The 14,801-nt window shown below is 40.9% G+C and overlaps 1 protein-coding gene and 1 long non-coding RNA gene across 3 annotated transcripts; both read right to left on the minus strand.

The window, feature by feature from the left end:
- Positions 1-215: 215 nt before the first annotated feature.
- LOC111069255 lies at positions 216-1,550 on the minus strand. Its single transcript, XR_002607271.2, has 3 exons — positions 1,429-1,550; positions 1,299-1,374; positions 216-1,240 (listed from the first exon to the last, which is right to left on the minus strand). It is a non-coding gene; the product is annotated as an uncharacterized LOC111069255 (long non-coding RNA).
- Positions 1,551-7,476: 5,926 nt separating this feature from the next.
- LOC121405319 (uncharacterized protein CG42266-like) lies at positions 7,477-13,725 on the minus strand. Of its 2 annotated transcripts, none has more exons than XM_041595967.1 (2): positions 13,202-13,725; positions 7,477-7,664 (listed from the first exon to the last, which is right to left on the minus strand). In XM_041595967.1, exons 1-2 carry the CDS (start codon positions 13,654-13,656, stop codon positions 7,631-7,633), a joined length of 489 nt encoding a protein of 162 aa, XP_041451901.1. In that variant the 5' UTR covers positions 13,657-13,725; the 3' UTR covers positions 7,477-7,630. The 2 variants fall into 2 exon arrangements, with proteins under 2 accessions (XP_041451901.1, XP_041451902.1); XM_041595968.1 differs by lacking the exon at positions 13,202-13,725 and adding an exon at positions 7,756-8,072 and having other exon boundaries at positions 7,477-7,686.
- Between the last annotated feature and the right edge of the window lie 1,076 nt (positions 13,726-14,801).

The following is a 14,801-nucleotide window of genomic DNA, read 5'->3' on the forward strand; positions in this document are numbered from 1 at the left end:
GGGAGAAGCTTTTTTTTAATCTTTTCTCCAAAAAAATTACACGTTTTCAATACGATGTCAATTTTTATGTTTTTTTTTATGTTATCAAGGTTATGCATGGAATTACATGTGATATTGTCACAGCGCAATCAGAAGATGTCTGCACTGTAGCATCATCAAACTGAGATAGGACATGTACAAGTTCTTCCAGAATTAAAATGTCCGCAGCTGTCAAAGGCAGAGGCGCTTTAGGAGTGGCCAGAATGATCTTTCCAATAGCATCCTTTGTCTTTAAAATGCGGTTAATCATTTGATAGCCACTATTCCAGCGTTTAGGCACTTCCTGCTTTAGGATATATGGTTTTGGCACATCCTGGGCCTGCTTGAACTTAGCGTATGCTGTGGAGCTACTCTTAAAAATCGATTCGCTAGCATTTTGACATAATTGGTTTAATTTCTTCTTGAGCCAAACAATCCTGAACCACCAAATTCAAAGAGTGTGCGAAGCAAGGAAGGTTTGTCTTGTCAATGTTTCTGCAAGCTCTAAGCATATTAGCGGCACCATCTGTAAGAATAGCTATCACCTTATCAATCATTTTCCACTCCTCAAGAGTCGAGCTCAAGTATCGCTTATGTTTAACGCAGAGTGATTTGTTTGGTCCTCCAATTTTTTTGTTGCATGAAGCACAATGCGCAAAACAAAATCAGAGCTGACAAAATGGCATGTTACTGATATATAACTCTCGTTTGCACGAGAAGTCCAACAGTCCGTAGTTACAGCACAATGATCTACAGCGTTAAGTAGATCCTGCAGCTTACATTTCATTGAATTGTATGCATTTTTCATGTGCACATTCTGTAGTGTGGTTCGACTTGGTAGCACATAGCGTGGATCGAGGTTCGTAGTGAATTTCCCAAAACCTTTATTTTCAACTACAGACAATGGGCGCAAGTCGGAAGAAGTGTAGTACACTAGATCATTGTCCAGACTTTTTTGCGTGCAGATCCAGTTTCATATTTCTGCTGAAAGTATGTTTCGATTGTACCTACCGGTGGTTTAATGTTTTCTATTTTTGCAGTTGGGTGCAGCCTTTTTAAATGGTCCGACAAGTATTGCCACTAGTTTTGTAGACTTTGCTACCTAAAATGCACTGAGCATTTTTACCCGTCAATTTTTTAAAAAACTCCCATACTCTCGACTTTTCTGTCTTCCTTCGTTTTGGTTAATTTTCGTCGTCCGAATTGGTTGTCGCTCCGGCGTCTACACAAAACATGTGACAATAAATATCAAACGACATTCATAATGGTATATTACTTACCCTCTTTGCTTAAACCTGCTAAAAACTTGTTCATCCCGTCACCATCAACACCAACACACAAAAGTCCAACAACACTCTTAGAACAAATAAAGATTAAATAAAATAAATTATTTGTTTGCACAATGTTTACCTTTTTACTGTGCAGCAAGATATGGTAAAAATTTTTACCACTATCGAACTATCGGGGAAAAAAACTTCGATAGTCGAATCAGTGAAGTCGCCATCGATACTATCGATAGTGGCTCGATGTTTTTGCAGCTCTAATTCATATGCCCACAGTCAGAAAATAACTTTTGGGGCTTCATCTCTGCTCGACAGAATCTCTGATTCTCAGCACACACCAATCTTCATTTCTTCATTTTATTAGGTGCAAATCATACATGTGATAGATGAATTAGTGATTGCTGATGCCCCACGCTTCTCACTTTAAAGTCTGGAAAACAATTTTCATCGATCTGAAATTTTTGAAAATAAGAAAATTGTGCTTTAAGTGCACTAAAGTTAAAGGGACTTACTAACAACAAATAAAACGAACCTCTCAAAATGAAGTACTTAGGTATGTTTCCCATTTCTACAAGATGTTGCACAATCTTGCATTTAACACGGAATATAAAATAGGTGAAAAGCGGAAAATGCACTTAAATAGCTTGGAATGCTTTAAGGGAAAGAGAAAAAAGAGTTTCACTTTTGTCCACATTAAATGTACTCCTGTTCCACGTTCTATACTTAAGGCAGCGTATCGTAAGACTTCGCGTACCCTTCAACAATTCACTCCCCCCCACTTGACCCACACTGCTTTTATACCGCACTTTAGATTGTCAAAAACACAACGGACCGCCCTTTAGGCCTTTTTTTTTTTTCCTGCTGCTGTCATTCGCTTATAAAAATGAGAACCAGAAAGAAAGAACAAAGAAATTGCAGAAGGCGCTGGCTAACCGGAAGTCGAGAATACAAACGTACTAAAAGCCGCACTCAGCAACAGCCAGGCATACATACATACATTGTATACAACCATATATATACATACATATACTATATTCCATATGAAAACTGACGCACAACTCCTTCCACTGTGCGCTTGGTCGTGGACACACCCACACACTCGTACTCAACCGAAGGGGAAAACATTCAAATGGTTCCATATTTCTTGACAATTTAGGACACCATTAGCGAGAAATTATTACTGCGAAACGATGGCTGCTCCAGTATGAAGAGTCGGGCTTGCATGGGGGAGTAGATGCGGCGCCAAATAGCGTACAACGCCGAAAATAGTCGATATTCGGACTATTAGATACCCCGTACTTAAAAAGTAGACTATATTATGGTTAACAAATTTAAATATAATTAACATGAGTGCATATGTATTACCTTATTTTCATTGCAGATGTAAGCAAGATGATTAAAAGGCTTATTTATGTACATTATATGTGAATATCTATTTACATATAAGCCGAGATACAGCCGGACACTGCTAGAATGAATATTATTGATGCTGCTAAAATACAAACAAATACGAGCATGGATACCTTATGCGGTTGGAACGCTTTTATCTTTCTCTTACATATATTTGCACCAATAAAACATGCCAATATACTCTTTGAATATCCGGCTTACAATATAGGCGACAATGAGGTTGGACGAGGTCGGAAGTCTTCCGATTTCGGCATGGACAGTCGCCGGGCCAAGCACAGCAGCCAAACAAGAGAAAAGAAAAATCTATTATGAATCAATTAACTCACTGCCAAATATTCGGAACTTATTTCTTAGACAGTTTTTCAAGCGTCTAGCACCACTGTGCATTGGCTGGTGTTCTTTTTTGTTTTTCGGAAAAGAGCGCGGAAAACTTATGTGGGTGCTTAAGTGAACCATTAGCGCCGCGCGTCATTAAGTTGTTTCCGCTTCGAAAAATTCTATTTCTGTTTTCCATTTTTGTTGATTTAAAAAAAAAAAAGGGATCTAAGCCTAGTTTTGGCCCAGACTAGGAGGGTCTGCCGCACTCAGGGAGATTCTCGCGGGACGTATTGAGTCTTGTGGGCCAAATCATTAATGGTTATGGAGACCCGACCGAGACCAAGACCCAGACGCAGGACACACAAAACCAGACACCCAAGTAGAGCTGTTTCCGTTTGCCTTTTTTCGTACGCTGTGCTCGCCCGACTTGGTTCAGTGACCAGCCACGGGCGTGTTGATTTATGTCTGGCCCACTCCGGAGGCGTGGGCTCCATTCGTAATCGGCCCAAGTAGGCTCAACATGTTTTCCGCCTGCCTTCATTTTTCAGCGCAATTAGATGCGATTGGAGCATATTGATGGCACCCTGCGTTGCGGTGCGGTGTGCTGCTTGTAGAAAGTCAAGTGCGAGTCCTAACCAGTGTCATGAGCAAAATTCAATTAAACGCAAATCGGTACAAAAATCACATGAAACGCCGAACAGCAAGTCGTGGCAGGCAGCACTCAAAGCCGCAGGCAAACAGACGCCATGGTGGAGAAATCGACAGCTCCGAACCGGCAACGGCAACTCGTCTGGCTATCAATGACAGGCTCTGGTTCTGTCCACGCCCGCTCTCCATTTCGGTACAGTCGGTGCGGCTCATAGAGACTAGGTCCAGTCGGCACACACGCATACGCCCAGTCTGAATAGCTGTATACCAATACCTGACCAGCCTGGGTCGTGATGCAACGTGTGGAGGTACGCGTGCAGCAAGTAAATGGCAAATAAAAGCCAACGCCCGACCGGAGCAGCAGCTGGAACAGGAGGCCCGACCCCAAGGCCTGATGTCCCGACACCCATTACGGGTTAAATGGATCTGATGAGCGTTTATGCGCAGAGGTGTGGACTGCACTTTCTAATTATGACAAAGCAATGCGCCCACCTCCCCTCCGCTGGGAGAGGAGCTCTTGCGTGGTGCGATTGCAGGTGGAATGTTACGCAAGCATGCTCTGCTATGTAAATGTTTGCGTTTATCGCAATTCCCACTAAATTGTACATAAATAGACAAGAAAATGGGCTGCTAACCTAAACCATTAATAAATAAATTGCACGCTGCTGGGACTCGACGGATCAATGGTTCGAGAGGGAGGGGCCCACTCAAGGACGTGATATCGTAATCTTTCAATACATACTAGTATTCTATGAAAAGAAAAGTAAAAGGGTAAATTAAAATGTACGGGAGAGAAGCCGGTTGTGGACACAGCTCTGTTCTTGCCTCATAACTTTTGACTAATTGCATATTATACAAACATATGTGTACCAATATAAAGCTATCGGTATTAGGTAACTTTCATTGAAGGAACTAAATTGATTCCTTCACACAGTAAGCTTGTATCAAAATTTTAGTGAAGTGACCATTTTTCGAGAACGAATAAATAATGCCCTGTTGTGGACAACTGTGAAAAATCCGCATAAAATAAAAAAAATATGAGAGGAAATCACCACAAATAGCGAGAAACTGAAAGTTTATTTATAAGAAGTAATCGTCGTAATCAGAATCGCAATGCTGCATGTGAAGTAGCTGGCACCTATATCAGCCCACTTTAAATGCACCGCACGACTACATTCATTGCATTTAAGGCGGTCAAGTTCCTTGGCAGAAGGTGCAGACAGATGATACAAAAGTCCTGATCATCGTCAGATAGAGCCTTGGTGGGTTTAGATGATGGTTTAGAGTGCTATCTTCATCTAAACTTTAGTTGAAGTCCTTGGTGCGCTTAGTGGATAGTTTGGCTAGTGTTGCCTTCCGTCCACGTTTTTTCTGGGTAGAAACAAATACCTGCATATTTATTAGCTTTGAATCTTTCTTGGCTGCTTTTTCCTTCAAAGCAATGCAGTCGTGAGAAATAAGCACGGATCTTTTTATCGGCTTTTCACGGTTCCGAAGACACATTCGATGTCGAAAGATCTGGTATGAAAATTAAGGTTTAAAATAAAAATTCGCCTTACCCATGACAAATTGCAGACCAAATACCAACAAAATACACGCATTAACTACAACAAAACCAGTGTGTCCACAACCTTTATCATGACGTGTGCCATAACGGTCCCTGACAGCAATTTTTTCCAAGAGACCAACTAATTATGTTATGCATAGATTTTGGTTGAAAACGAAGATATATAAATCAAAAACTACAAAGACAACACTGCAAGGAAAGCGAAACACTAACACATTTTTGGACAGAATTTACATCCAAATTTTTGCACTTCAACTTGCACTTGCACTTTCATTTTCCCCCAAATTTGTATACCCGTACTCGAAAAGTTAAGAGGCAAAATAGCCTCTACTGTTGATGCTGACCAATTACATTACATAACTACACAACTGAATACTTATGGGGTCAAAAGTGATTTCAATTCAATAATAATATTTTACTTTTAGCGGGAACGAAAATCATTACTGTTGTTGCTCATTGACCATAGACAATTGTCCGTTCCGGACCGTCCTAGGGATACCCAAGTTTTAGCTGAATATGCATGTTTATTGTGCGGTGTCTTTACGGCTGTAATGGCAATAATTAAGGCTGATTTACAAAATCGCATTGCCTGGCGACCGGCACCATCAAGGACATCAGGCATTCAAGCCAGTTTACGTGCTTGTTTCTTGGGAACGATTGGCAAACAGCCTGTGCCATCGACACAAATTTCCCGTGGGAGGAATGGGGACTTGAAACTTATCATCCTCATGTGCGCTTGGTGCCCAGGGGGAGTGTGTGGTCATTTGACGGGTCATATTGGTAATTATTAGAACATTGGGGCACACACATAACACACACGGTGATGAAGCTGACCAAGACTTGGTGCTCGGGAGCTGCCAAGTGCTTTGACTGGGGATAGTCCTCGAACAATCAGCAGAGAACTTCGAACAGGAACTGCATGCCAATGCAATGCACTCAGAGAGTGCTCTTAGCAGGCAAATGAAATGAAATACTTCCCGAATCGCCGATTGAGCTGGAGCAATTTGGTTTATACCTTTTATGCGCCAAAGAAAAACATTCTGCACGTAGAAGCAATAAACCTTGCACATGCCTTTGTGGATTGGATGTGTATGAGCCTTAGAGTTGGAGCTAGCTGATTCAGGGCGTGGGGCGTGGTGCACGGCAGGATTGCTCAGGTGATGGCATTGAAAATAAAATAGAGCCACTTTGGTATTGGTAAAGGGAAGATAAGCGGGAGCGGGAGCAGCAAAGAGACGCATTCCCGCCAAGCCAAGCCAAGCAAAGAGGCAAAGCCAAGTAAGGTCCTTGTCAATGACGATATCATTTTAAATTGTTTTCAATCAAATGTGACTTGCATCTGTAATTTGTATGCAATCGAGTACCTAGCTGTCTTCGCATCTCCTTCCATCGCCAGCTGATTTGTGATTGACATGCTGGGATGCTTGGGCAATGCTTTGGAAGAACAACTGGACTGCTCTTGCGAAAGCAAAAGCTGAAAAAACATTAAAATATAAACACATTAAAACGCTTAGAAATAAAAATATAAAAAATATTTAAAATATAATATAATATAAAAAATATTTTTATTTCTACAATTTTGGAGCCCAAAGTCTATCAGATAAAATCCTACTATACGAAGGAAGAGTTGACACAATATCTGCCTGGATCAACTAAAAAAATATAATGTACAGCTGATGCAATTTGGAATTTTGTGACCTCTACATCCGTCATAGCAGTTGCAACCAAATAAATTGCAGCGACCCCTCCCACAATATAAACCATACATTGATTTTCCGTCGTTACATTCTTACTAAGTTCAGTACGAGAATTCCATGGCAGCATTTTGGCGCTGTGCCTTAAAGGAACATTAAAGCTAAAAATCAAGGCACGAACGAACGGACAGACGGACGGATACATGGTTATATCGACTCGGCTATTGATGCTGATCAAGAATATATATACTTTATGGAGTCGGTAACGTTTCCTTCTCTGCGCTGCACACATCCAATTTCACAACAGATCTAATATGCCCCTTACAGGTTATGGCGTTTTAAATATTTAAAAAAAGGGCAATCTATAAACACAATATAATTTTAGCATAAAAAATACCAAATCAACTTTTAAAAAAAAATCGAGCGTTTCAGTTTTATTTGCGCAGATGATCGGGGAAACAAAGGGCAGGGATTTTGGGCTTGGAGGGTTTGGACTCTCTTATACTGCTGTTTTCTAATAAACAAAGATATGATCGGGTTGAAGACTATTAAACAACTTATTTATTTTTGTTATATTGTGCTGCATTTATACATTTCTACCGCTATTTTAGTATTTGTGGAAAGAGATGACACTATATCTGCGCAAATTGGCTACGAAAATGTAATGTGCAGCTGATGCAAGTAGTTGAAACTTATACGTAGTCGCGTGGATATTCGCGTTGATATTTGTGTTGATACTCGCGTGGATCATCGCGTGGATACTCGCGTGGATACTCGTGGATTACGCGTGGATTATCGGGTCGAGCATCGAGTGGATACTCGCGTGGATTATCGGGTCGAGCATCGAGTGGATACTCGCGTGGATTATCGCGTCGATCATCGCGTCGATCATCGCGTGGATGGTCACGTGGATAGTCGGTTGGATAGGGGTCTCCTCTACATCCTCCATAGCAGTTACATCCAAATAAATTGCAACTGCCCCTCCCGCAATATAAACGATACGCTGCTTTTCCGTCGTTGCACTGGACTGCTAAGTTCAGTCCGCGAATTCCATGGCAGCATACTGCTGCTGAGCCTTTAAGGAACAGTAAAGCCAAAAATACGTTCGCCATGCTCATAGTTCAATGTTTCTGTTAACCGGTTGTGTGACTGTTTAGACAATAATTCACGAAAAGTCAGAGAGCGAAAACTCGAGAAACACTACCCGTATTATATAAGTTAATATGCGGAACGGAACAAATGATGAGCGCATTGACATATTGGACACAAGCAGCTACGGTGTTCAACGAGGACCGATATCCGATGCTTAGCTACAGTCCCGTTAGTAGTCCAGTTAAGTTTCCATCTTTAAGTGCAGATGAAGATGTAGCGCACACATGACTCGAATTTATTCAATAATCCCATGTCTACATTTTTAAGAAACAGTTAAAATTTACGTTGTTAAATTTCACGTCCAAAAAATTGATAGTACCTTATTTACATTCATTAACTTAACTTAAAACCAGTTGGACCGTTCTTACGTGGATCACGTGTTCGGCGAGAATTTATCCACCGTGTCTGGAAAATTGCAAACGATATATAAAACAAATGAATTTGCGGCAAATGTCGACGAGGGAGTTACATAAAGTGAGCGATTCAGTTTTTGTGCGCAGATGATCGGTGTAACAAAGACATCTTTTCGTCATTCTGGCTATAATTACGATCCGATCTGATTCAGATTCAGCAGTCTGGAAGATACTCAAAAAAGAGTTAAGGGGTATATGTATTAGATTTGTGGTAAAAGTGGATGTGTGCAACGCAGAGAAGGAAACGTTTCCGACCCCATTAAGTATATATATTCTGGATCAGCATCAATAGCCGAGTCGATAGAGCCATGTCTGTCTGTCCGTCCGTCCTTCCGTCTTGATGAGCGCCTAGATCTCAAAGACTACAAGAGCTAGAGCAACCAAATTTTGTTTCCAGACTCATGTAATATCACACTGCTACAAGTGTATTTCAAAATTTCGCCCCGCCCCCTTCCGCCCCAACAAAGAACGAAAATCTGTGGCAGGCACATTTTTAAAGATACGATAAAACTAAAAACGCAGTATCTTAGAGAATGCCCATATCTACCAGATTGCCGAATCTGAAACATTCTGCACGTAGAAGCAATAAACCTTGCACATGCCTTTGTGGATTGGATGTGTATGAGCCTTAGAGTTGGAGCTAGCTGATTCAGGGCGTGGGGCGTGGTGCACGGCAGGATTGCTCAGGTGATGGCATTGAAAATAAAATAGAGCCAATTTGGTATTGGTAAAGGGAAGATAAGCGGGAGCGGGAGCAGCAAAGAGACGCATTCCCGCCAAGCCAAGCCAAGCAAAGAGGCAAAGCCAAGTAAGGTCCTTGTCAATGACGATATCATTTTAAATTGTTTTCAATCAAATGTGACTTGCATCTGTAATTTGTATGCAATCGAGTACCTAGCTGTCTTGGCATCTCCTTCCATCGCCAGCTGATTTGTGATTGACATGCTGGGATGCTTGGGCAATGCTTTGGAAGAACAACTGGACTGCTCTTGCGAAAGCAAAAGCTGAAAAAACATTAAAATATAAACACATTAAAACGCTTAGAAATAAAAATATAAAAAATATTTTTATTTCTACAATTTTGGAGCCCAAAGTCTATCAGATAAAATCCTACTATACGTAGGAAGAGTTGACACAATATCTGCCTGGATCAACTAAAAAAATATAATGTACAGCTGATGCAATTTGGAATTTTGTGACCTCTACATCCGTCATAGCAGTTGCAACCAAATAAATTGCAGCGACCCCTCCCACAATATAAACCATACATTGATTTTCCGTCGTTACATTGTTACTAAGTTCAGTACGAGAATTCCATGGCAGCATTTTGGCGCTGTGCCTTAAAGGAACATTAAAGCCAAAAATCAAGGCACGAACGAACGGACAGACGGACGGATACATGGTTATATCGACTTGGCTATTGATGCTGATCAAGAATATATATACTTTATGGAGTCGGTAACGTTTCCTTCTCTGCGCTGCACACATCCAATTTCACAACAGATCTAATATGCCCCTTACAGGTTATGGCGTTTTAAATATTTAAAAAAAGGGCAATCTATAAACACAATATAATTTTAACATAAAAAATACCAAATCAACTTTAAAAAAAAATCGAGCGTTTCAGTTTTATTTGCGCAGATGATCGGGGAAACAAAGGGCAGGGATTTTGGGTTTGGAGGGTTTGGACTCTCTTATTCTGCTGTTTTCTAATAAACAAAGATACGATCGGGTTGAAGACTATTAAACAACTTATTTATTTTTGCTATATTGTGCTGCATTTATACATTTCTACCGCTATTTTAGTATTTGTGGGAAGAGATGACACAATATCTGCGCAAATTGGCTACGAAAATGTAATGTACAGCTGATGCAAGTAGTTGAAACTTATACGTAGTCGCGTGGATATTCGCGTCGATATTCGAGTGGATACTCGCGTGGATTATCGCGTCGATCATCGCGTGGATCATCGCGTGGATCATCCCGTGGATGGTCACGTGGATAGTCGCGTGGATGGTCACGTGGATAGTCGGTTGGATAGGGGTCTCCTCTACATCCTCCATAGCAGTTACATCCAAATAAATTGCAACTGCCCCTCCCGCAATATAAACGATACGCTGCTTTTCCGTCGTTGCACTGGACTGCTAAGTTCAGTCCGCGAATTCCATGGCAGCATACTGCTGCTGAGCCTTTAAGGAACAGTAAAGCCAAAAATACGTTCGCCATGCACATAGTTCAATGTTTCTGTTAACCGGTTGTGTGACTGTTTAGACAATAATTCACGAAAAGTCAGAGAGCGAAAACTCGAGAAACACTACCCGTATTATATAAGTTAATATGCGGAACGGAACAAATGATGAGCGCATTGACATATTGGACACAAGCAGCTACGGTGTTCAACGAGGACCGATATCCGATGCTTAGCTACAGTCCCGTTAGTAGTCCAGTTAAGTTTCCATCTTTAAGTGCAGATGAAGATGTAGCGCACACATGACTCGAATTTATTCAATAATCCCATGTCTACATTTTTAAGAAACAGTTAAAATTTACGTTGTTAAATTTCACGTCCAAAAAATTGATAGTACCTTATTTACATTCATTAACTTAACTTAAAACCAGTTGGACCGTTCTTACGTGGATCACGTGTTCGGCGAGAATTTATCCACCGTGTCTGGAAAATTGCAAACGATATATAAAACAAATGAATTTGCGGCAAATGTCGACGAGGGAGTTACATAAAGTGAGCGATTCAGTTTTTGTGCGCAGATGATCGGTGTAACAAAGACATCTTTTCGTCATTCTGGCTATAATTATGATCCGATCTGATTCAGATTCAGCAGTCTGGAAGATACTCAAAAAAGAGTTAAGGGGTATATGTATTAGATTTGTGGTAAAAGTGGATGTGTGCAACGCAGAGAAGGAAACGTTTCCGACCCCATAAAGTATATATATTCTTGATCAGCATCAATAGCCGAGTCGATATAGCCATGTCTGTCTGTCCGTCTTGATGAGCGCCTAGATCTGAGAGACTATAAGAGCTAGAGAAACCAAATTTGGTTTCCAGACTCATGTGATATCACACTGCTACAAGTGTATTACAAAAGCTCACCCCGCCCCCTTTCCGCCTACACAAAGAACGAAAATCTGTGGCAGGCACATTTTTAAAGATACGATACAACTAAAAACGCAGTATCGTAGAGAATGCCCATATCTACCAGATTGCCGAATCTGAACTAGATCGCCAAAGAAAAACATTCTGCACGTAGAAGCAATAAACCTTGCACACGCCCTTGTGGATTGGATGTGTATGAGCCTTAGAGTTGGAGCTAGCTGATTCAGTGCGTGGGGCGTGGTGCACGGCAGGATTGCTCAGGTGATGGCATTGAAAATAAAATAGAGCCACTTTGGTATTGGTAAAGGGAAGATAAGCGGGAGCGGGAGCAGCAAAGAGACGCATTCCCGCCAAGCCAAGCAAAGAGGCAAAGCGAAGTAAGGTCCTTGTCAATGACGATATCATTTTAAATTGTTTTCAATCAAATGTGACTTGCATTTGTAATTTGTATGCAATCGAGTACCTAGCTGTCTTGGCATCTCCTTCCATCGCCAGCTGATTTGTGATTGACATGCTGGGATGCTTGGGCAATGCTTTGGAAGAACAACTGGACTGCTCTTGCGAAAGCAAAAGCTGAAAAAACATTAAAATATAAACACATTAAAACGCTTAGAAATAAAAATATAAATATATATATTAAAAAAATTAATTATTATATTTATATATATTTATATATAAATATATATATATATATAATATATATATAAATATAAAATAAAAATAAAAAATATTTTTATTTCTACAATTTTGGAGCCCAAAGTCTATCAGATAAAATCCTACTATACGTAGGAAGAGTTGACACAATATCTGCCTGGATCAACTAAAAAATATAATGTACAGCTGATGCAATTTGGAATTTTGTGACCTCTACATCCGTCATAGCAGTTGCAACCAAATAAATTGCAGCGACCCCTCCCACAATATAAACCATACATTGATTTTCCGTCGTTACATTGTTACTAAGTTCAGTACGAGAATTCCATGGCAGCATTTTGGCGCTGTGCCTTAAAGGAACATTAAAGCCAAAAATCAAGGCACGAACGAACGGACAGACGGACGGATACATGGTTATATCGACTCGGCTATTGATGCTGATCAAGAATATATATACTTTATGGAGTCGGTAACGTTTCCTTCTCTGCGCTGCACACATCCAATTTCACAACAGATCTAATATGCCCCTTACAGGTTATGGCGTTTTAAATATTTAAAAAAAGGGCAATCTATAAACACAATATAATTTTAACATAAAAAATACCAAATCAACTTTAAAAAAAAATCGAGCGTTTCAGTTTTATTTGCGCAGATGATCGGGGAAACAAAGGGCAGGGATTTTGGGTTTGGAGGGTTTGGACTCTCTTATTCTGCTGTTTTCTAATAAACAAAGATACGATCGGGTTGAAGACTATTAAACAACTTATTTATTTTTGCTATATTGTGCTGCATTTATACATTTCTACCGCTATTTTAGTATTTGTGGGAAGAGATGACACAATATCTGCGCAAATTGGCTACGAAAATGTAATGTACAGCTGATGCAAGTAGTTGAAACTTATACGTAGTCGCGTGGATATTCGCGTTGATATTTGTGTTCATACTCGCGTGGATCATCGCCTGGATACTCGCGTGGATTATCGGGTCGAGCATCGAGTGGATACTCGCGTGGATTATCGCCTCGATCATCGCGTGGATAGTTGTGTTGATACCCGAGAGGATCATCGCGTGGATACAGTGGTGGATCATCAAATGGATACAAGCGTGGATACAAGCGTGGATCATCGCGTGGATCATCGCGTGGATGGTCACGTGGATAGTCGCGTGGATGGTCACGTGGATAGTCGGTTGGATAGGGGTCTCCTCTACATCCTCCATAGCAGTTACATCCAAATAAATTGCAACTGCCCCTCCCGCAATATAAACGATACGCTGATTTTCCGTCGTTGCACTGGACTGCTAAGTTCAGTCCGAGAATTCCATGGCAGCATACTGCTGCTGAGCCTTTAAGGAACAGTAAAGCCAAAAATACGTACGCCATGCACATAGCTCAATGTTTCTGTTAACCGGTTGTGTGACTGTTTAGACAATAATTCACGAAAAGTCAGAGAGCGAAAACTCGAGAAACACTACCCGTATTATATAAGTTAATATGCGGAACGGAACAAATGATGAGCGCATTGACATATTGGATACAAGCAGCTACGGTGTTCAACGAGGACCGATATCCGATGCTTAGCTACAGTCCCGTTAGTAGTCCAGTTAAGTTCCCATCTTTAAGTGCAGATGAAGATGTAGCGCACACATGACTCGAATTTATTCAATAATCCCATGTCTACATTTTTAAGAAACAGTTAAAATTGACGTTGTTAAATTTCACGTCCAAAAAATTGATAGTACCTTATTTACATTCATTAACTTAACTTAAAACCAGTTGGGCCGTTCTTACGTGGATCACGTGTTCGGCGAGAATTTATCCACCGTGTCTGGAAAATTGCAAACGATATATAAAACAAATGAATTTGCGGCAAATGTCGACGAGGGAGTTACATAAAGTGAGCGATTCAGTTTTTGTGCGCAGATGATCGGTGCAACAAAGAGAACATCTTTGAAAAGTTTGGACTCTCTTATACTGTTCTTTTCCAATAAAAACGAGAAGGAACGTGTGAGTCGTTTTTGGGGACACGACTCTACTTATACCCGTACTCAGTCAGTATATACATTTTTGAGCTTATGATTTTTTAGAATTTTAGACAAAAAAAAAAACATTTAACATTTTACATTTTTTTGCTACATTTGCTATCTACATCTTCATATAAAATGTCTATTCTACATCTAACATGTAGATTGTACATGTTCCATTCATATTCTACATCTCCTCCGCTAGGGGTTGCTCGCGCACTGAACGCGGCAGAGTGTGCGAGCGAGAAGGAAATGGGGTTGGGCGGTGGGCGGGAGCAACTTCCATTCTGGCTTTGTCCGTCTGTTCGTTGGCGCTGGTGTTGGTCATCCACGCGCGCCCCCAGTTTTCGTCCTGGGGGGCGGGGGGCGGGCGAGAATACACGAGCAGGGAACACATGAGTCTGAAAACCAAATTTGGTTGCCCTAGCTCTTATAGTCTCTGAGATCTAGGCGCTCAACAAGACGGACAGACAGACAGACGGACAGACAGACAGACGGACAGACGGACAG

This window comes from Drosophila obscura, unplaced genomic scaffold (assembly GCF_018151105.1).
Source record: "Drosophila obscura isolate BZ-5 IFL unplaced genomic scaffold, ASM1815110v1 contig_9, whole genome shotgun sequence".
In the NCBI taxonomy this organism is placed as follows: Eukaryota; Metazoa; Arthropoda; class Insecta; order Diptera; family Drosophilidae; genus Drosophila; species Drosophila obscura.